At 53.0% G+C, this 21265-nt stretch overlaps 1 protein-coding gene across 3 annotated transcripts in view; it reads left to right on the plus strand.

The window, feature by feature from the left end:
- The window catches only part of SMARCAL1 (SWI/SNF related, matrix associated, actin dependent regulator of chromatin, subfamily a like 1), a 60615-nt gene that overhangs the window by 1609 nt on the left and 37741 nt on the right, over positions 1 to 21265 (plus strand). For 2 of the 3 annotated variants that reach the window (XM_004701595.2, XM_045295732.1), the window contains exons 2-7: positions 2916 to 3712; positions 4786 to 4836; positions 7060 to 7290; positions 10959 to 11009; positions 17122 to 17308; positions 19689 to 19839. In XM_004701595.2, the coding sequence (XP_004701652.1) occupies positions 2974 to 3712; positions 4786 to 4836; positions 7060 to 7290; positions 10959 to 11009; positions 17122 to 17308; positions 19689 to 19839 (1410 nt within the window). In that variant the 5' untranslated portion in view covers positions 2916 to 2973. The remainder of the gene's footprint in view (positions 1 to 2915; positions 3713 to 4785; positions 4837 to 7059; positions 7291 to 10958; positions 11010 to 17121; positions 17309 to 19688; positions 19840 to 21265) is intronic. The other variant, XM_045295739.1, reaches the window with a different exon arrangement.

The following is a 21265-nucleotide window of genomic DNA, read 5'->3' on the forward strand; positions in this document are numbered from 1 at the left end:
AAAAAAAAAAAAAAGATACAATATATTGGATGATTGTATTTTGTAATGAATAAATACATCTCTATATATGGCATGTAGGAGGATCATCAAAATGCTTATTAAACAAAAATATCAGAATGTGAAGCTCTATGTCCTCGTCCAGGACCATACACTTCTGAGGGCAGTGTTTCCATCTCTATCTAGGAGCCCTGGTGGTATAGTGGGCTGAAATTAAGCGGCTAACCAACCAAAAGGTCACTGGTTCAAACCCACTAGTTGCTTACAGAAATTCTTCCTGCTTACAGACAGATGAGGCTTGCCGCTTCTGCAGTAATTTAAATGACACACAAATGAGTAGTTTTTTGCCCTATAGAGTTGCAATGGGCTAGAACAGACTTGATAGCAGTGAGTTTGATTTGTTGTGTTTGTTGAGCTGCTAACTGCAAGATCAGTAGTTCAAACCCACCAGCCACTCTACAGGAGAAAGATGAGGCTGTCTGCTCTTGGAGAGACTTACAGTGCCAGAAACCCTAAGGAGCAGTTCTACTCTGCCCTGTAGGGTCACCGTTTGCTGTGGGTCTGTGTCAACTTGATGGTGGTGGGTTGGCTTTGACCCTCCCCTGAGAATTCTGTATTCTTCCATTTATACCTTGTCAAAAGAGCAGGTTGGGCTCCTTGAGGGACTCGAATCATGTTCTTTGCGTTTGGGGGACAAAAAGATATCTGAAGGGGCAAGATCAGGACTGGAGGGTGAACGGGGTAAGGTTTCCCAAGGAAATGCTCATAGGAAGGACAGCCCTTACCACCCTCGCAGGCTGAGTGGATGCTTTGTTGTGATGGAGAAGAAAAGTGTGTCAGTGCAGCTCTCCTGCCTTATCTCACCCTCATCACATGCCCCAGTGATCGTTTGGGGCCCTTTAAGAAAATCTATCCAGGCCACTCCTTAAGAATTCCCCCCGATGTAACAATGATGAGAAATACAACTTTCCTCTAGTTCCTAAAGGTTTCCTCCCCGCTCCCACTACCATGACTTGAATTCTATCTTGCAAGTCTGGCTAGACCAGAGGAGGTACACTGGTACAGATAGGAACTGAAAATACAGGGAATCCAGGATGGATGAGCCCTATAGGACCAGTGGTGTGAGTGGCAAAACAGGGAGGGTAAAGGGAGAATGGGTAGGAAGGAGGGAACCGATTACATGGAACTGTGTGTGACCTCCTCCCTGGGGGACAGACAACCGAAAAGTGGATGAAGGGAGACGTCGGACAGGGCAAGATATGACAAAATACCCATTTATAAACTATCAAGGGCTCATGCGGGAGGGGGGAGCGGGGAGGGAGGGAAAAAATGAGGACCTAATGTCGGGGGTTTAAATGGAGAGAAAATGTTTGGAGAAACGATGTACAAATGCGCTTTACACAATTGATGTGTGTATGGATTGGGATAACAGTTGTATGAGCCCCTAATAAAATGTTAAAAAAGAGAGAAAAAAAATGTACAAACCAGTACAATATCCAAAGAAAATTGTTCTAGTTATGCTCCTAAGTTAATAAAAATGCATAATATAAATTATTTAACTTTGCATACATTTAATAAACTGCATGTTATATTAAAAAAAAAAAAGGAAAAAAAAAAAAGAATTCCCCCAAACAGTCACCCATAACTTTCTGAGCTGACCCTTCCACCTTTCATTTAACTGGCCCATGAGAACCCCTGGGAAACCCCATTCTCTTGGACCTTTTCCTTTTGAAGGCGTAGTGCAGTCTGAACCCACCAGCTGCTCTCCTGGAGCAAGGTGAGCTTTCTGCTCCCCTAAAGATTTGCATCCTCCACCCCCACCCCCAACAAGCCGTTTAGCCCTCCCCACAGAGCCACAGTCAGTCAGAATGGATTCCGTGACCATGGGTTCAGTGAGTGTAAAGCAGGTGTGTCCCGGGGAGGACTTGTCTGCAGCCACCCACCGATGGCCAAGATAGGTTTGACCTTGTTTTGTGTGGAATAAACCTGTGCGTTTTGAACCGGAGCCCCGGTAGCAATAGTTCTTGACTTACCCTCCTATTTCAGTCTATAGATAGAAAACTCCCAGTGAGGGGACTTATTGACGGGTGGTGATGTGACCGCTCCTGGTTTTGTATAAGGAGCATGTATTCCTCTTTTCCTTCTTTTTCTCAGTTTTCCGGGGCCACTGTGTCACTCTGCAGTGGAGCGGGCGGGGCGGTCATTGGGGTTGCATTTTCGAAGGCAGGCCGAAGGCCACGTGCAGAGTGGCTGGTGGCTCCCAGAGAGGCTTGTGTGCGTCTGTGCAAGACTGGCCTTGCGCCCCCTTCCGAGTGGGAAACGGGTTCTTTTAGCAAGTGGCATGCCATGGTGTGTGCCTGTCTTGGTCTATTTTAATCTATCCGGGGACCTTTCTGGTTTGAGATGCTGCATTTCTCAGTGCATTGATTTGGGGGCTCTGTCTAGCTTGTTAAGGAGCCCTGGTGGTATAGTGGATATGCATTGGGCTACTAACCGCAAGGGCAGTAGTTCGAAGCTACCAGCCGCTCCTCGGGAGAAAGAGAGTTACAACCTCAGAAACCCAGAAGGGCCGTTCTATTCTGCCCTCTAAGGTCGCTGTCAGTCAGAATTGACTCGATGGCAGTGGGTTTGGTTCGTAGTAACTGGACCTTGTTTGGGGTTGCTGAGCGCTCGTGTTCCCTGGGAGATGGGAGAGCCAAGACCATTGCAGCTTCGGCTTTGACCTGACCGTCTTTGTTTTCTCTGCTTGTTTGAAGAGGTGGTTATTTTAGCACATGTTGTGAGCATGCGCGCGCGCGTGTGCGAAGCTTTTAAGTGTGCTCCTGGTGCATTTCTGGGGAACAATGTGTGTGAAAATCAAGGTCACAGCTTGGTAGATAAACAAATTTAATGTGGATTCTTCATTTTTCCCTCTACAGCTCTTTCTAGAGTTCTGATGAAACATCGACATTCCTGTGTCAGCGTCTCCCCAGGAAAATGTCCTTGCCCCTTACAGAGGAGCAGAGGAAAAAGATTGAAGAGAATCGCCAAAAGGCTCTGGCCCGTAGAGCCGAGAAATTATTAGGCGACCAGCATCCAAGCTCAGGCAACCCTTCCCAGAATCCCCTGCAGGAGTCTTCTAAGCCAGTGACCCACGATGGGGTGTTCAAGCAAAAGAATCCCCCTAATGCATCGAATCCTCTTGACACGCCAAAGCCAGCAGGCAGGAGATGGCAGAGTCAAGAAGACAAGCCGGCAGCCTCCCCAAGCCATAGGGCATCATCAAGTCAGCCCACCATCGCCACGGACTTTCCTCCCCGGGCACAAAGCTCCCCAAAGGTCCCCAACCAGCAGGACTTGGGTTCTGAGTTAGGGCAAGGCCATGCTCAGGTGTCACACGAGGCTAACACAGCTCCTGAGCTCTTGGCTAAGCCGGTGGGCTCCCAGCAGGTGCCAGCTTTTTCCCTGGGACAGGCCTCTGAGGATCCTGAATTAGCGCCCGAGAGCGCAACACCCTCCACCTCCGGGCAGTCCATTTCTGACGTCTTCTATGGTTCACGGAGTGTGCCTTCCCGGGCAGAAGGAAAACTCCAGCAGGATCTAGGAAACTCCCTCCAGAAAGGAGTCGGCTGCCAGCAGGGCAAGTGCGTCCGTGAAGGAGACCGCTTCCGAGTGAAGGTCGGCTACAGCGCTGAGCTGCTTGCTGTGTTTAAGAGTCTGCCCAGCCGGCATTACGGTAATGAGCCCCTGTCTCGTTCCCCACGTGGCTGTGTTCCCTTGGTTCTGTCCCGTGTTTGCTCTTCTGTTTCTGGCGCCTCATACGTCTCCAGCACGGCCTTGACACGTGCCATCCAGTGGTTTAGCGCTTTCATTTTGAGCCCAGGTTTCCCTGTTTAACAAACATTCCCCCAAACAGCTGTCCAGCTTCAGGCGGCCACATGGAGAGTGGATGACTGGCTTCTGTCAGGTGCTCTGTGTAGATTGTAGCACTTGGGCCCAGCACCGGTTTTGTGTGATGCTGGCGTAGCGGTTATGTGGTGAGCTGCTAACCACAAGGTCGGCAGTTTGATACTACCACCAGCTGCTCTGAGGGAGAAAGAGGAAGTGTTCTCCACCCCTGAACAGTTGCCATCTCGGAAACCCACCAGGGCAGTTCTCCTCGGTCCTGTGGGGTCTCCGTGACTTGGAGCTGACCCCATCGCTGTGAGCTTGGCTCTCTGAGGCTTGTGGGGCTCCCACTGGCAGGCGCTGGGACTAGGTCAGCACAGTGCAGCAATGCCCTGTTCGTTATTTGGTAGAGTGGAGCCACGTGTGGCCAGCTCTGCAGGACCTCAGTGCGCACGCCTCTTCTCATCCGCTCTGCCTGGCGGCCCTGGATTCCAAGCCCGTGTCTGGTCCTAACTTTTCACAATCCATTCAGTCTCGTAGGAGACGCCAGAGTCTCCGAGGTCCGAGGTGAATTCTTTTTATTGAAAAACAAAAGACTTGCTCTTGTCTGTGTTTATTTTAAGAGAAGTCCCAGTGGTTGAAAACCCCAGTTAGGCCGGCAGTTCAAATCCCTCTACCAGCCGCTCTGAGGTAGACACGTAGCAGCACAGGTGTACAGCCTGAGAAACTCTCGGGGGCAGTCCTTTGTCCTTGCAGGCCCCTGAGTTGGACTCGACTCTGGCAGTGGGCTTGGGTTTCTCTCTACCGGGACCTTGGGTATGTGGACGTCAGCTGTGGCGGTGTTTGGACTAACATTCCTTCACTGTTGTGTGCAAGCAGGGAAGAGCTCGTGAGTGTCCTCCTCTGTCTGTTTCATTTCAGATCCTGCCTCCAAGACCTGGGACTTCAGCATGACCGACTACAGCGCTCTGAGTAAGCATGTGTGCTTGGTGCTCGGGGAGGGCAAGGTGGCCTCTCAGGGATCCTGGGGAGCAGCCAACATGCGCTTGCCTGTAGTGCCAGGCGCTTTACTGGCAGCGAAAGTTCTCAGGGCACCATCCTCATGCCCTTCTTCCTGCGTGAGCATGGCAGTGCCAGCACTGTGCCAGAGACCACGCTTGTGTGATTGCTTATAGCAAGCATTGTGCAGAGGGGGAGACTGAGGCCAGAGAGGATGAGTAACACCCACAGTGTCCCACAACTAATAGTGACCCTGATGTTCAAGTCCAGTCTAGTTTTAGAGTGCTTGTCCCCAACCACTGAGCTCTCTGGGCCCGGGGGTGTCACCTGCACAGCTTGGTGGGGCGCTGATGGGCAGCTAGGTCCCTGCCAAATTCCTGTTTTCCTCCTGGGCCTCCACTCTGGGACTGCATGGCGCGGACAGCTACTTAGGTGGCAGGTAGCTATTGGTGATCTTAGGGGGTAGCGCTTTTTGCTAGTTTTTTCCTTTTAATCCGTGTTTTAGTGTGGGGAGGAGAGCCGGCCGCTGGGGCGAGATGGCAGATTCTGACACCTGGTAGTCCCGCTGTTGCCTCCTCAGTGTGTGAGTCTGCGTTGACTAGAGAAACAAATCCAGTGACACGCATACATGTACAAGAGAGAGCTTTATATCAAGAACTAATTATGTATTGAGGAAACAGCCCAGCCCAGTCCAACTCAAGTCCACGAGTCCGATCCTAGTCCAGAAGTCCCTCTCCGGACTCTTGCATTCAGAAGCAGTGATGCAGAATGCAGGGTGGGTGTGGGGTCTTGTGGATCCAGTGGCGGTGGAAGCATCACAAGGCTCTGGCTGTTCTCCACATGACCCACCATCAGGAAGGTGAAGGCATGGGGGTGGGGGTTCCTAGGACCTGTCTTAGGAGACAGCCATGCCCACAAAGAGTCACCATCAGGCTGTGACCTGATTGACAGGCTAAATTCCACCCCCCCTACACTTTCATATATCTTCAAGTTGACGTGAAATTATGTAACTCCCACACATGCTGTCACGGTTTTCCTTTGTTCTGCCCTTCAGTCACTCCCGTCCTCTGGCCACAGCACACAGTGACATGATTTCAGCTTTTGCACACTCAGTTCGGTGTTCTCGGTGGCACGGTCAGTCTCTGCAGTGGCCCTGCACACTCCTGAAAGCAATGCTTATTTGGCACAAAATTCACAAGGTATCTCCCAGATGAACTGTAGGGATTGGTGATCGGTAGTTAGGCTCCTCTGTATCCTCACCAAGGCGCCCTGGTGATGTGGATTATATGTTGGGCTAAAGGTCAGCAGTTTGAGCCCCCCAGACACTCCAAGGCAGAAAGATGAGGCTCCTGTAAAGACTGACAGCTTTGGACTCCCACAGGGGCCGTTCTCCTCGGTCCTGTGGGGTCACTGAACCGACTCCATGGCAGTGACTGTGGCTTTGAGGGTTTTTCTTAACATCCTCACCAAAGGAGCCCTGGTGGTGCTGTGGGTTAGGCAGTGGGCTGCTCCAAACCCAAGGTTCAAACCCACCAGCCACTCCATGGGAGGGACAGGAGACTTCCTGCCCTGTGTGGGTGAGTGTTGCTGGGAATCAGAATGGATTTGATGGCAGGGGTTCCATCCTTGCCAAGGAGGCCTGGTGGTGCAGTGGTTCAGTGCTCCATCTTTAGCTGAAAGGTTGGCAGCTCAAATTCAGCAGCTGCTTCATGGGAAAAAGAAAAGGCTGCCTGCTTCCATAAAGATGTATAGACTGGGAAACAAACCCCACTGGCCAGTTCGACGCTCCTGGGCCTTCAGTAGCAGCAGCAGAGAAGAGTAGTGGCCTGGGCATGAGTTCAGGGGTGGTTTGTGGAGAGACCTCAGTAGTGACTCCACCAGGACCACACAAGCACTTAGCAAGCTCCCTATCCTGGCAGGATTCCTCTTCGCCGTTGACTTCTCAGTTCAACATCTTTCGATTTGAAAGTGATGGTCCAGAAAATACTGAAATTCCCACAGCCCCAGCTCAAGGCTGCTGCCAGCCTTCCCACTGCCACCACACAATGCTTCTCTAGCCGGTCTTCAATGCAGCTCCCTGTGCACGAGCTGTCTGCCCCCCACCCGCCTTGTTTTCGCCATTCCCTGCCTGCACCTCTGGGACCACGGGAAAGTTGCTGCCTACTCGGTCACTTCCACCCTATTCCTCTTCTGTAGTGAAAGCTGCTCAGCGCCTGGCCACGGTCACCCTGCAGCCTTTGGAAGGGGCCAGTGGCAGGGAGTCAGCCTCCACCCCCAGCGGGGTGCAGGCCAGCCTCCCGCTTGCCCCATCCCTCACCTTTGTCCAAGGCCGATGCATGCTCATCTCCCGGGTCCGCTTCGAGGCCGACATCGGCTACTCCGAAGACCTGATCTCGCTGTTCCAACAGATGAATTCCAGGAATTACGGCAAGTACAGTAGGGGGTTGTCTTTCTCTTTGAAGATATTCCAGCAATCACTTGTTTGTTTGAGTCTTCCTGGCCGGCTCTCCTTCCCCTCTGAAGCCCTCTCAGGCCACTTACTGTCTGGTTGGGGTGTCCAGTGAACCCATGTGTGCCAAGGTAGACTGGGCTCCAGAGGACTCGGAATGGCTGATTTGGGGAAAGAAAATCACCAGGCCTTTCTTCTTAGTGCCTTTGAGGGGCCTCAGACGGCCAGCCTTCCAGTTAGCCGCTGAGCACCTCTCACACTTGTTTTCCTGCTCTGCTCAGGACAAAATAAAGACTCATTGCCATCGGGTCAATGGAGACTCACAGCGACCCTGTAGGACAGGGTAGAACTGAGTTTCTGAGACTGACTCTTTTACAGGAGTGGAAAGCTCCGTCTTTCTTCCTTAGGGTGGCTGCAGGTTTCAAACTGCTGACCTTGCCGTTAGCAGCCTAACTTGTAAACACTATGCCACCAGGGTCCCTAAAATAGACCCAAACGCAAAAACCCAAACTCGCTGCTGTCGAGTTGATGCTAAACCAGAATTTAGGAGAATCTTCCAAGAAAACACAGCCGACGGGACCGGGTGACTTACGGGGGTTGAAAGGACTCCCACAGAGAAGCCCGCCATGATTTGCCCAGTCCAATGGGTCAGTGCCTTCTTGGCAGAACCTCCTAAGGCAGTGGTTCTCAACCTTCCTCATGCCGGGACCCTTTCATACAGTTCCTCATGTTGTAGGGACCCCCCCCCCCCAACCATAAAATTATTTTCCTTGCTACTTTATAACTGTCATTTTGCTACTGTTATGAATCGTAGTATAATACATCTGATATGCAGGATATATTTTCATTGTTACAAATTGAACATAAACCATAGTGATAAATCACAAAACAATATGTAATTATGTATTATGAAATATTTATGTGTTTTCCAATGGTCTTAGGAACAACCCTGTGAAAGGATCTTTCGACCCCCAAAAGGGTCACGACCCACAGGTTGAGAACCACTGTCCTAAGCTCTTGCTTCAGCCATTAACCCATAGGAGCGATGCTGGCTTCATGGTGATGCTTTGGGCCACTAGTGAACAGGCAGGTCAGGAGTTCCAAGCACCCTTCGAGAGAAAGATCTCCCCTCGTAAAGATTCACAGCCTGGAACCACTAGGTTCTCCTCTGTCCTGCAGGGTGGCTATGAGCCAAGACCTGACTTGATGGCACTTGGATGGGTCTTTTGGTTTGGTCTTTATTCGTCCCCCAAACAGGTGGTTGCCATAAAAGGAAACACCTTTCTGCAGCCTGCAGATTTGAAACCTCTGTGCAGCTGTGGGGCCACCTGGGGGAGGCTGGTGAAAACTCCTTCACTGGACTCCACCCGCGTCTTTCTGATTCAGTAGCTCTGGGGTGGAGCCCAGTGGTTTGCACTTCAGACAACTTCCCTAGTGAGTCTGAGCTGCTGCACTGGGCTCCCAGCTGAAGTCTCCACACCACTGTTCTTTAGCACGCTGGGTTCTTAAGCTGCCTCCCGTCTGGCTCTGTCCCAGAGAGAGGCTTTCAGGCCCAGGAGCAGCAGCTCTTTTCTACCTCTGCAGGCGAGCCCCAGTGGTGCTGTGGATTAGGATTGGGGGCTGCTGGCGCAGTGGGTTACTGCTGTTGGACTGCTAGTCGCAAGGACAGCAGCTCAAAGCCACCAGCTGCTCCGCAGAAGAAAGAAGAGGCTTTCGATTCCCATAAACAGTTGCAATCTCCGAAACCCACAGGGGCAGCTTTACCCTTTCCCTGCCGGGTTGCTGTGAGTAGGAATGCACTCGATGGCAATGAGTACTGCAAGGTTGGCAGTTCAAATCCATAAACTGCTCCACCGGAGAAAGATGAGGCTCTGTAAAGATTTACAGTTTCAGGGAGTCTATAGGGTTACAATGACTCAGAATTGACTCAGTGGCAGACAGGTTTAGGGGCAAACCATTGGCCTTGGCCTCAGCCAGACAGATGTGCCGTGTTTCTCGGATGTTCTTCAAAGGAGGAGGCAGGCCTCTGCCTCAGTGTCAGAGTGATGGGGCTTTTCTGGATCCCTGTTTCCCCAAGCCTGGAATGGTTACAGGCGTCTCCTCGGGCAGGTAGAAGACTGGCCTGGCCAGCACACCGTGGTCAGGGATGACTCTAGGAAAGACCCTGTGGCGGGCTCCACGAAGCCCTTTCTCCAGGGGTCGGTCCCTCCCGTAGGAGGGCGATGCTGCCTGGGACGCTGACTCTGAGGTGGACAGCCCCTGGAGCAGGCTGTCCACAGAGCCGGTATGTGATCTCCAGGGGCCAGGTGTCTGCCGGCCCTGCCCCCTGCACGTGGGGCTTCAGCTCGGGGGTGACTCTTCAGAGAATAACCGACATCATCTGTGTCTGTCAGCAGCCTGGGAAATCCCACTTTCAACTCCATTCAACTCCAACTCCATTCAAATCCCACTTTCAACCCCCATTCAACTCCAACTGTACAGCAGGGAGCCCTGGGAATGTCGTGGTTACACATTGGGCTGCCAACCACAAGGTCAGCAGTTCAAAACCACTGGGCACTCCATGGGAGAAAGGAAAGGCTTTCTACTCCTGAAAAGTGTTCCAGTCTTGGAAACCCACCAGGGCAGTTGAACCGTGTCCTGTAGGGTCACTATGAGTTGGCATTGACTCAATGGCAGTGAGTTTGGTTTTAGTCTAGCCCTGAGGCTGGGCCTGAGGGCACAGGCAGGAAGGGGGCACATGCCCTGGAGGCTGCCCCAACAGACAGGGGAGACAGACTAGCAGAGACGCTGTGAGATTGTGCCATGAGAATCAAGAAAAAAGGGCACAGTGGGGAGTGCGGCTGGGGATGGCCCAGCAGGTTAGAAATACCCTGAATTGCCAAGCTTCAGATAATATCCACGGCTGACACCTTAAGCCAGGTGCCACAAGCTCTGCCAGCACCATTTCACCTGCCCCTCACATGGGCCCTGCCCCTGTAAGGTAGGCCCGGTGGTGAGCGCCATTTTATCTGGAGAGGCAGTGCGGTGCGTGATGTCGGTGCGTGATGTCGGAGTGGCCGGTCAGTCTGGGACCTAATGCCAGCCCTGCCCCTACCAGCTGCGTGACCGTGACCGGGAGCACTTACTTAACTTCCTGTGCTTTCGCTTCCACATCTGAATAGTGACAGCATCGTAGCCGTTACTTCACAGGGTGGTTGTGAAAGTGCTTATGAAAGCACACCTGGCGGGTAGTGAACCCTCAAGAAAACCAGGTCAAAAATGACTGACGAGTGGCAGGCCATCTGCTGATTAGCCCAGTCAAGCGTAAACGACACCCAAGGGCATAAGCCTGGGCATAAACAGGAAGTGTGCTGCTGGCACTGTTGGGTAAATGATGGACTGCTAACCTCAGGGCGGTCAGTTCAAAATCACCAGATGCTCAGCACACGAAAGATGAGGCTGTCTGCTCCCGGAAAGATTGACAGCCTGCAGTGAAACCCTATCGAGGGTCATGGAGTTAGAACCGACTCATCGGTAGTGGGTTTTGGTTTGAGTGCTGGAGAGCCCGAGGGTGAAGTCTCATGTTTTCTGATGTATGTATGTATATATGTATGTATGTATGTATGTATGTATTTATTTATTTATTCTGTTTTGGTGTTTTTCCCAGATGCCAACACCCGGAAGTGGAATTTTCTCTTGGAAGAGCACAATAAGCTAAGTGAGCAGACCACCTTGTTTGTTTTAGATCATGCTATTGTTTGAGTTTCAATGAGCTGTCTTGACTTGGGTGTCTTTGAAAAGGCCCCCACCCTTCCCCTCCGCCGTGCTCACTTCCAATGCTTGGGTGCCTCAGGGTGGAGGTGCCCTCAGGCAGCCTTGACCATTGCTGCGCAGAGGATGGCTTCTCTGGAGTCGGGCTCACACACGCAGGGCCCACCTCCTCCGGAAGGGGTTGCCGTGTGGGCACACCTCCCCAGCTTGGGAGCCTGGGGAATCAGAGGTGCCCTGAGATGCCTTGCTCAGGCTGAAGCTCCTAGCATCCTTTGGGAACTAGTTGGTCAGGGAAGATTGGCCAAGCTTAGTGTAGGAGTCAGCTGGGCGCTCAGGCATTTTCATGTGCAGGGGCTGCATACAGATAGCCACGTTCTATTTGTTTTGTTGTAAATCATTTTATTGGGGGCTTGTACAACTCTTATCACAATCCATACGCCCATACATTGTGTCAAGCACATTTGTACATTTGTTGCCCTCATCATTCTCAAAACATTTTCTTTCTACTTGAGCCTTTGGTATCAGCTCCTCATTTTTCCCCTCCCTCCCTGCCCCCCTCCCTCATGAACCCTTGATAATTTATAAATTATTATTTTGTCATGTTTTACACTGTCTGACGTCTCCCTTCACCCACTTTTCTGTTGCCCATCCCCCAGGGAGGAGGTCACATGTAGATCCTTATAATCAGTTCCATCTTTCTACCTCACCTTCCCCTTACCTTCCTGGTATCACTACTCTCATTATTGGTCCTGAAGGGATCATCTGTCCTAGATTCCCTGTGTTTCCAATTCCTATCTGTACCAGTGTACATCCTCTGGTCTAGCCAGATTTAAAAGTAGAATTGGGATCATAATAGTATGGGGGAGGAAACATTAAAGAACTAGAGGAAAGTTATATGTTTCATCCTTGCTACACTGCACTCTGCCTTGTCTCCTCCCCACGACCCTTCTAGAAGGTGATGTCCAGTTGCATACAGATGGGCTTTGGGTCTCCAATCTACGCTCCCCCTCATTCACAATGATATGATTTTTTTTTTCTTTGATGCCTGATACCTAATCCCGTTGATACCTCTTGATCACACAGGCTGGTATGCTTCTTCCATGTGGGCTTTGTTCTTCTGAGGTAGATGGCTGCTTGTTTATCTTCAAGCCTTTAAGACCCCAGACGCTGTATCTTTTGATAGCTGGGTACCATCAGCTTTCTTCACAGTTGCTTGTGCACCTGCTTTGTCTTTATCAATCGTGTAGGGAAGGTGAGCATCATGGAATGCCAGTTTAATAGAACAAAGTTCTTGCACTGAGAGAATACTTGAGTAGAGTATTCTTAATACTAAACCTATAAATATATGTACATATATCTATTTCCCCATCATCATACATAAATATATTTACATATGTACATGCCTGTATTTAGACCTTTATAAATGCCCTTTGCCTCCTAGCTCTTTCCTCTCTTTCCTTTTACTTTCCCCTTGTCCCACCATCATGCTCATCTTTCATTTGGGTTTCAGTAATTCCTGGAGGTTGCATTGCCCTTGATCACGCCCTGCCAGGCCTCCTACACCCTCCTCACCACCGATTTGGATCACTTGTTGTTTCCTTACCCCTGGGGTTATTAACACCCACTTCTTTACCCCCCACCTCCCCCTCTACCATGTCCTCCCTGGAACCATTGTTTTCTCCTCCAGATTGTTTATCCCGCCTATCTTATCTAGATAGACCTGCAGAGAATACTATGCACAAAAAAACAAGAGAGAGCAAAACAAAGCAACAAAAGAAAGCAAGACAACAACAAAAAACCAATGACAAAAATAAGAAAAGCCTGTAAATAGTTCAAGCTTTGTTTGTTTACCTTTAGAAGTGTTTTTCCAATCAAGTCTGATGGGGTGCCATGCCCTGGCCCCAAAGCATTTTTGGTATTCCCCCGGGGACTTTGTTGCTCTGTTCCCCTTGCTGTTCTGTTGCATGCCCTTAGTGTTTTGCCTCGGTGTGGTGGGGTCAGATCAGGCATAATCCCTGCACTGTGTCTCCAATGTTGTCCCTCGTAGGGCTGTGGGTCAGTGAGGGATGTCCTGTCTTGTAGTGGAGCCGGCCATGTTTGCCTTCGTTTAAGGAGGAGGAGCCTCTGTGGGCTCAGCCAGTTTCCTCTGTGTGCCCTGCTGGGGCGTGGCCATGGCTGATCCTCTCCTGGAGTGTGGGCCGCCCAGCCAGTGGGAGGGATCGTTTGGTAGGCCCGGTTCTGCCAGCTTGCCCCTCAGGCCAGGGCTTTAAGGACGAGGCGCAAGCAGATTCCTGTGCTTGCTCTCCTTCCCAAGTGTGACTTGTGGTGTGACACGGGTGAGTCAACATTCTAGGCCTAGTGGGTTACACTCTGGGCTGCTGACCTCAAGATCAGCAGCTGGAGCCCACCACCTGCTCCGAGGGAGAAAGATGGAGCCGTCTGCTCCCCTAAAGACTTACAGCTCAGAAATCCACAGGTCTGTTCCCTTGTGTCCCAGAGGGTTGCTGGGAGTGGTACCGACTGGAAGGCAGTGGGTCTGGTTCTGGTTTTGACCTGCGGGCAACCGCCAACAGTCCGATAGCAGCAGCATGAGCAGATGCCGGTCACGCGGAGATAGACCTGTGCCTCACCCACGGTTTAAAGCGTAGCGGTTCCTGCTCTGGGGCAGAAACAGCAGATTGATGGTGGCCGCGCGTCGAACGATGACTTTAACCACCCCGTCCGTGAGTCTCACACATCCGCGCTTTGGAGTTCAGATTGCGTTTGAACCTGCCAGCTCACCGTGACAGGGTCTGGAGGAAGAGAAGACTGAGAGCAGACAGTCCCACTGGCTTTCCTGAAGCAGCTCAGGGCCACAGTCAAGTCAGGGAGGAGAGAAAACTAAATTGTCGGCCGGTGTAAGCCAGATACATGAAGCTGAAAAGCCGGGGCAGAAGACGCACCAGCACATGAGCCACGGGAGCTGCAGCTCTCTCCACCCCTGCAGGAGCCCGCTGGCTCAGCGGTTCAAGCACTCGGCTGTGCAGTGAAAGGCTCCGGCTGCTCTGGAGGAGAAAGGTGGGGAAGACTGCAGCCTTGAAGACCCCATGAGGCCCTTCTCCCCCCATCTGGGGTCCCTGAGTCAGAATCGACTTGATGGCACTGGGTTTTGGTTTGGGGTTTTTCTCCTCGCCCTGAGGTCTCAGCTCCTCATGTGTGAAATTAGATGATTGACCCTGAGCTAGCGAATGTGCACTTGAGACTAATGAGGCAATGGCACGGAGGCCTGCTGAGCCTGGGCGTGCCCCTGGTGACGGGGTACACATGGCTCCGTTTACCGAAGGTGGATCTCCTGAGAAGCCCTTTGATTACCCTTGGCTGTCACAATCCACAAGGGTCCCGTGTCCCCCTAAGTCATCCTGGCTCATCCGCCGCTGTGTGGACACGTGAATATCTCTGCTGGGCGGCTATGTCGCCCTCTGCCAAAGAGCCACTCTACAGGAGTGACTCCTGGGTGGCTCGCAGTACCAGACACCCCGTCGTCTCCCCAGCGCTGAGGCAGGAACATAGACACAGCAGAAGACGGTGGGAGGCGGTAGTGCTGGGAAAGAGCTGAGGTTGCCTTTTCCCTCAAACAGCCTGCGGGGGCATGGAACCTATAAGCACACCGCATTTGGCAAGGGCCCGAGGGCTGTGTCCGTTCTGAAGATGACCCAGAGGAGGATGGGAATTGTGCCGGGGTTTCTGGAGTGCTCAGCCTCCTGAATGTCACGGTCAGTCCGGTTTTTCTGCATGGGTGAAGTGCAGCTCAGCCTCCAGACGGCTGGACTCCCTTAGAGGAGAACTGTCAGCTCCCCACTAACTTCATATCATGGCAACTCTGTTCTCGGAGTCTCTCTCCAGAAATAACGGGCATTGACATTTTAGGGAGGGCCAGAAGTGGATTTCAGTGTATGGAAAATACTAGGCAATTTGGGGTAGCTGTGGACGGGCCAACCCTCCCTTTGAGCATTGCGGCAGGAGACTCAAGGCGCCTGTTGAGGATATGGAGAAAACCCAAGACCACGCGGAATTGCGAACCCACCACCTTTCTTTTCTTTCTGTTCCCTCTACTGGAGCCCAGGGGCCTGGTGGTGCTGTGGGCTGCTAGCCAGTGGCCTTTAGACCCACCAGCTGCTCTTAGGAGGAAGAGGAGGCTGGCTGTCCGCACGAAAGGTTTGCCACCTCGGAAGCCCCGTGGAGCGGGTCTGCTCTGGCCTGTGGGGCTGTGGGGAGTCAGAATCGACTCGCTGACATGAGCTTGGTTTGGGGTCTGGATTTACTGGGTCCTTAGAGAACAGTTAGGGTGACGGTGGCTCTGCCTGGGAGCCCCTGAGCTGGTCAAGAAGAAAGAGCAGTTGAAAATCTGGCAGCAATGGCTGTTCTTCTCACTTGATTTTCCAAAGAAGAGCGTGTGGTCATAACAGAGCAGCCCATCTTGAGGGCTGCAGCCCGGAGCACAGCCGACAGTGGTGAGTAGTAGTTCAGGGGTGGCTCCGGCCGGAGGGACCTGCATGTCAGCGTCCTTCCTCTGCCCGTTGCCCTCGGCAACCCTACAGGACAGAGGAGAACTGCTCTGTAGGGTTTCCCAGGATCCCGTAAATCTGACTGAACAGACTGTCACACCCTTCTCCCACAGAGCGGCTGGGTGACTTGAACTGCTGGCCTTTTGGGTAACAGCTCAGTGCCACCAGGGCTCCCTTTTTTCGCTGCTAGAATCGTGCGGTTCGTTTGTATCCATTTTTTCCTATCTCCCTATTGAATAAAGTTTCCCACCCCCTCTTAATTTTAAATCAAATAAGGCTCAATTTTTTAAACAGGCAAAATCGATGATCTGAATTAATGGATTTGCTTTCATCTCTATGTAGCTCTCTAGGGAGATGCTCCTCTTTTCAGTGATCTAGCACCAGCTGCTTGGGAGGACGTCCAGACCCCCAGACGTGAACGATGCCAATGACACTCCTCAGCGTGATTGCTGCGATGCTGGCAGTCAGTGTCTTTGCAGGCCATGTGCACTCTGCCACAGCCCCTGACCCCCACCGTGTCCTGGCGGCTCAGGACCATGTCATTGACAGACAGTGGCAGCAGCCTGGATTGGGCCAGAGGCCCTCGTGGCCGGGGCGAGTCTCTGCCGCCACAGGCAGGTCACCACTGCAGGCCGCCTCTCACCGGGGAGGGACTTAGTCTCCTTAAAGGGGAGAACACTGGCATCCTATCTTCACTTCGACTCCGCCCTTTGCTTTTTCTTTTGTTTTGTTCTTCCTCTTTTTCAAATAACGTGGCATTGCTATAGCCATCCTTTGAATCTTTGCCGTGTTTCTCTCCTACTTCTGGGTGGAGCTGAGCGTGCCCTGCCTTCTGGGAACACCGCCAAGAGAAAGCCAAAGGAGGCGAGGAGAGCATTGACTCCACTTAAGATTTGCTCTTTTTAAATTAGTGCTTTGGAACTGGTGAGGGGTCCTAGTGAAGCCATAGGTTCAGCATCGGGCTGCTAACCTGCAGGCCAGTGGTTCAAACCCACCAGCCACTCTGTGGGAGAAAGATGAGGCTGTGGCTCCCGTGGAGATTTACAGTCTCAAACTCCAGGGAGCAGGTGTGTGCGTTGCCATGAGTCAGAATCGGCTCGACAGCTGCGCGCACGTGTGTGTGTGTGTGTGTGTGTGTGTATGTGTGTGTGTGTATGTGTGGTTTGGACTCATCTTTTAGAACATGGGACTACTAGGGAACTTTAAAAATTTTATTTTGATCACAAAATAGCTAGTGTTTCTTTCTAACGTTTGGGTAGCGTAGCTTATCAGTTCTGCATCATGGATAGGCATCTTATCTGGAGAAATTAGCTTCCCAGGAAAACTGTTCTCTAGATTCAGGTGCTTTGCCCAGGGGAAGACAGCTGTCAGCCTCCCTCCTCCCTTCCGCTGCCATTTTTGACAATCTGCCATGCAGTGGGTTCTGGTCAGGTGTCTCAGTCTACGGAAGCCCCTTTCCCCCCAGATCTATTGGGCATGAACTCGCAGCTCACACGTCTCCGCTCTCCTTTCTAGTTGAGAGAGTGCGCTGCCTCCCGCAGGTCCGGCTGGACCCGCTGCCCAAGACCATCGTCCAGGCTTTCGCCTCTCAACTCGAGAAGACGTCTCTCCACCTCACGGCTGATGTCCCTGAGGCTGACCTTTCCGGAGTGGATGCCAAGCTCGTGTCCAGCCTGATGCCCTTTCAGAGAGCCGGGGTTAAGTACGTCCTTCCCCTCCCTCTTCCTCTCCCACGGGACCCTGCTCACTCATCGCGCTCTGGGTTCACCTTCCACGGACACCGGGGAGCATCGTGGCAGTGCTGTGTACGTAGCTTTCAAGTTCTGTGGGTGAATCAGGACTCAGGGTTGCAGGTGGGCAGAACTCCAAGAGGTGGTCAGTGAGCAGAGCAGGCAAGGTCGAAACTCATAAGACCTCATTGGGATGCTGCCCTCGCAGCTGGGCTGCGGCTTGGCCTGCTTTGTCCTGGGCCGTGTGCTCTGGAACAGAGGCACCTCGTTGCTCCTGGGGCTGGGCAGGTATGGACAGTCCTGAAGCCAGAAGTCCTGCCCCCCCCCCTCCCTCTCCACCCCCCCACCTCCTTAGTCCCCACAGGTCAGGTTCTCTGATCATAGAAAGGAATACACAAGCCTGTATCGTATGTCCTGCCCTGCCCTTTCTCCCAGAATTCTTTCTGAGAAGCAGGCCGGGCTTGAACTTGCCATCTAGGGAAAACAGAGAAGGCCCAGGAGCAGAGAGAGGAGGTCTTGGACTAGACAGCGTGGCTGAAAGAACCAAAATTAGCTGCCGAGCTGACGAACTGAGACAGCCGGCCTGCTTGAGGCCTGATTCAGTCACTCTGGTTCAACCTCCCTGCTGACGATTCAAATTTCCACCCACAGACACTGAGCCAGAATCTACATTCTAACGAGGGTGATTCTGGGGCTCTTGTTTTCATGGAGACTCCGGTTGTCTGTCTGAGGTTGGAGTACATCGTCTCGGCAGGGACCAGACCAGAACAAACTAGTGGGAAAGGCTGGACTGGAGTATTTTGTCTACCACTCTGGGCTCCTCCTGTCTTTGACCCCGAGCACTTTGGGTATTGTTGGTCCTTACTACAGTACAACCTGTCCCAGATTGTTCCCCCTCCCCCGCTCCCCCTTCCTCCCATTGCCTCTGCCTTCCGTCTCTCTCACACGTGCACTTGAGAAAACTTCAACTTGCTGTTCAGACAGATGCTGAGGGCCTCGTTTTAACCAGGCTCAGGTGGTTCTTCCCCACCCTATCCCACTCCTGGGCATCAGGTTCTTTCTGGTTCCATCAGAGACCTCTGGTCTGAGTGTCGAGTGTGTGGGAGTCCCAGGTGTGCAGGACGGGCATGGACGCCACAGCACGGCCAACTGTCTCTCCTCACTCTCCCAGCAGCTGGGAGCAGCTTGTGGTGCTGGGAGTGCTACAGCACGTTCTGATTAACCTCAGGCTTTAACTTCCATCCTAGGAAGGGGCAGGATTGGTGAGGGGGGCCATTTTTTCCATGCTTTGTGATGATCTTAATTGGCAGAACAACCAGAAAGCTCCCTCAGGACTCCTTCCCTCTCTACCCGCTTCCTTGCCCATCTCAGTGGTCCTGTCCCCCAGGTAAGGGGGGCCAGGCACAGTCATTTGCCTGCGTGACTCAGCTTCCTGTTGGCCTGGAGAGGATGACACTCGGCTGCGCTGTTACTGCTCTGTCAACCAGGCCTTCCTCTCTCCCCGCTTTCATCTGGCGCCAGTTTGCTTTTAACTGGCCCCCCAGGAGGCAGGGCAAACAGAGGCAGGGTGTTCTTGGGGTCCTTTCTGCTTCGAGAACGATGACTGGGTGAGTGGTGGTGCGGAGGAGCCCGTAACCAAAGGCAGTCAAGGGATCAGGGTCTCCAGTGGCTTGTGCTGCCCCAGCTGACCCCCACACTCCCCGGCCACCAGATTTGTAGGACAGGAGGTTGAGCAATGAAATCTCTTCTCACCTGTGTTTCCCCTCACCCAGCGGTGTGAGGTCTTCTGTCCACCTGCTTCCAGGAAGGGTCTGGAAAACTTGAGAGAGACTAGTGTGCAGAAGAGGAAGGGCAGCCGGAATGCTCCGTGGAAGCTGGGATGGTGAGGGGGCTGGAGGGTGGGGTCCACCCAGAGGTGTCCTTGAAGAAAGGCTGGTGATCTATTTATGGAAAGCCAGCCCTTGAAGCCTCCTGGGGCACAGGTCTCAAACACACTCAGTGTCAGCGTGAGCCCGAAGCCACCTCGCTGGCACCTGGTTCATGGGCTGCGCTCACTCTCCTCCATCCCCCTCCCTGCGCCTTGCCGGCATGTGGATTGAGGCTGGCACTGCCCGCCTCCCATGACCTCCCTGGCCCGGATACCTGTGAGACCACTTCATGCTACCCCTGGATGACAGACTGCCCCTGCCTCTAGCTTGGCCCCGTGATGGGTTGGCACCCCTCCCTGTGAGCTGCGCCGGCCAGAGTGGGGTCCCGTGGAGGGCAGTGGGCACCAACGGGCCGGCTGCACAGGCTGGAGCCGCGCCCTGGTGGAGAGGTCCCGGGCATTCTCCTGACCTTGTCTTTCCTCAGTTTCGCCATAGCGAAAAGAGGCCGCCTGCTGCTTGCCGATGACATGGGCCTCGGGAAGACCATCCAAGCCATCTGCGTTGCGGCCTTTTACCGGAAGGAGTGGCCGCTCCTGGTGGTGGTGCCCTCGTCCGTGCGCTTCACCTGGGAGCAGGTCAGTCCCCCCGCGGTGCACTCTTCCTCGGTGACCTCTTCATGGGCCCTCCCGAGCCCAGCGGCAGGGAGTGAGGCGGGCTGGCCTTCCGAGGCCAGGAAGATGATTTCCTGACTTATAATCGGGCCACAGCCTGAGGGAAGAAAGCCAAGGAGAGGCTGAGCCAGCCACCAGACGGAAGGCTGGTGGTTCAGACTCCAGCAGAGATGCCCCAGGAGACACCTCGTGATGTCTGAGCCCTGAACGTGCCTGGGCGTCACCGGGAATCAGCCTCATGGAGACAAGCTGGGACACCCCACTGCCTGTTTTTTTTAAAAATCACTTCTCCCTCAGGGCGACCCCTCTGTCTCAGCGTAGAAATGGGGCCCCACTGGGTTTTCAGTGGCTGGTTTTTCAAGAATCATCACCAGGCATTCCTTGGGGTGCTTGTGGTGGACTCCAGCCTCGCACTTAGCAGCCGGATGTATTGACCATCTGCACCACCCAGGGGCTAGGGAATTCCTTAGTACCCATCTTCTCAAAGTACATTTGCCTCCTACATCCTCCTTAAGCCTATAACAGCTGGGTGCTTTAGACATGAAAGCTTCTAGCCCTATTTCCATGGGAGACCACTGCACCTTGAAGAGGCTCCATGTGCACTTATGCCACCGGGGTACCTGGGGTCACACCTTCTGACTCCTTGGCTCCTGGCTCGAGATTTGGGGTCCTGCAGGAGGCATTGTGGGTAGGCTGTGGACTGTTCACCACCACATTATATCGCCAGACACGAGCGGTGTCTGATCCCCAGCCTTCTACTTCTGCCATAAAGCCAGGGGCCCGGCTAGGCAGGGAAAGGCATTCAGAGCCCCAGGGCCAGTCTCATTGGCATCCCCCCAGTGCGGAAGAAAGACCTTTGTCATTGTCATTGGTAGCATGACCTTGCTTGTACTGACTTCACCAACAACCTCACAGCCGGGCTTCTCCCGAAACCTCAGGTAGCTGTGCCTGCCATAGCCAGCCAGGTGCCTGGATGCCCTCAAACTGGAGAAAGGCCAAACCTGGAGAACCTGCATGTGGACGATGTACTGCTCTCTTCCCATCCTAGTGATCTGGATTCTCCCAGTGCTGCCAGAAAGTGGAGCGTCAGTGCGCTTGTGCCCCGAGCACCCCCAGAAATCCTCAGGAGGAGGCTGAGGGTCGGATGGTTATAAGTAGGACTGAGACTTGGGGAAGAGCCCGCCAGTCTGGTAGCAAAATAGTATCTCCCTGGTGGTCAGGGCCCCACTTGACCCGCAGGTGCCGCTGCCCTTCCATTGGTGACCCGATATCAGAGGAGATAGGATTTCTGGAGAGAACTTTGCAGACAGTGCTGACACCCATGTTTTCTTTTCACAGATACAATGTAGTCATTCGCTCATCCTCAGGAGATTTGTGCAGTCATCACAGA

The sequence above is a fragment of the Echinops telfairi genome, unplaced genomic scaffold (assembly GCF_000313985.2).
Source record: "Echinops telfairi isolate 266 unplaced genomic scaffold, ASM31398v2 ScPeMD7_3;HRSCAF=10, whole genome shotgun sequence".
NCBI lineage: Eukaryota > Metazoa > Chordata > Mammalia > Afrosoricida > Tenrecidae > Echinops > Echinops telfairi.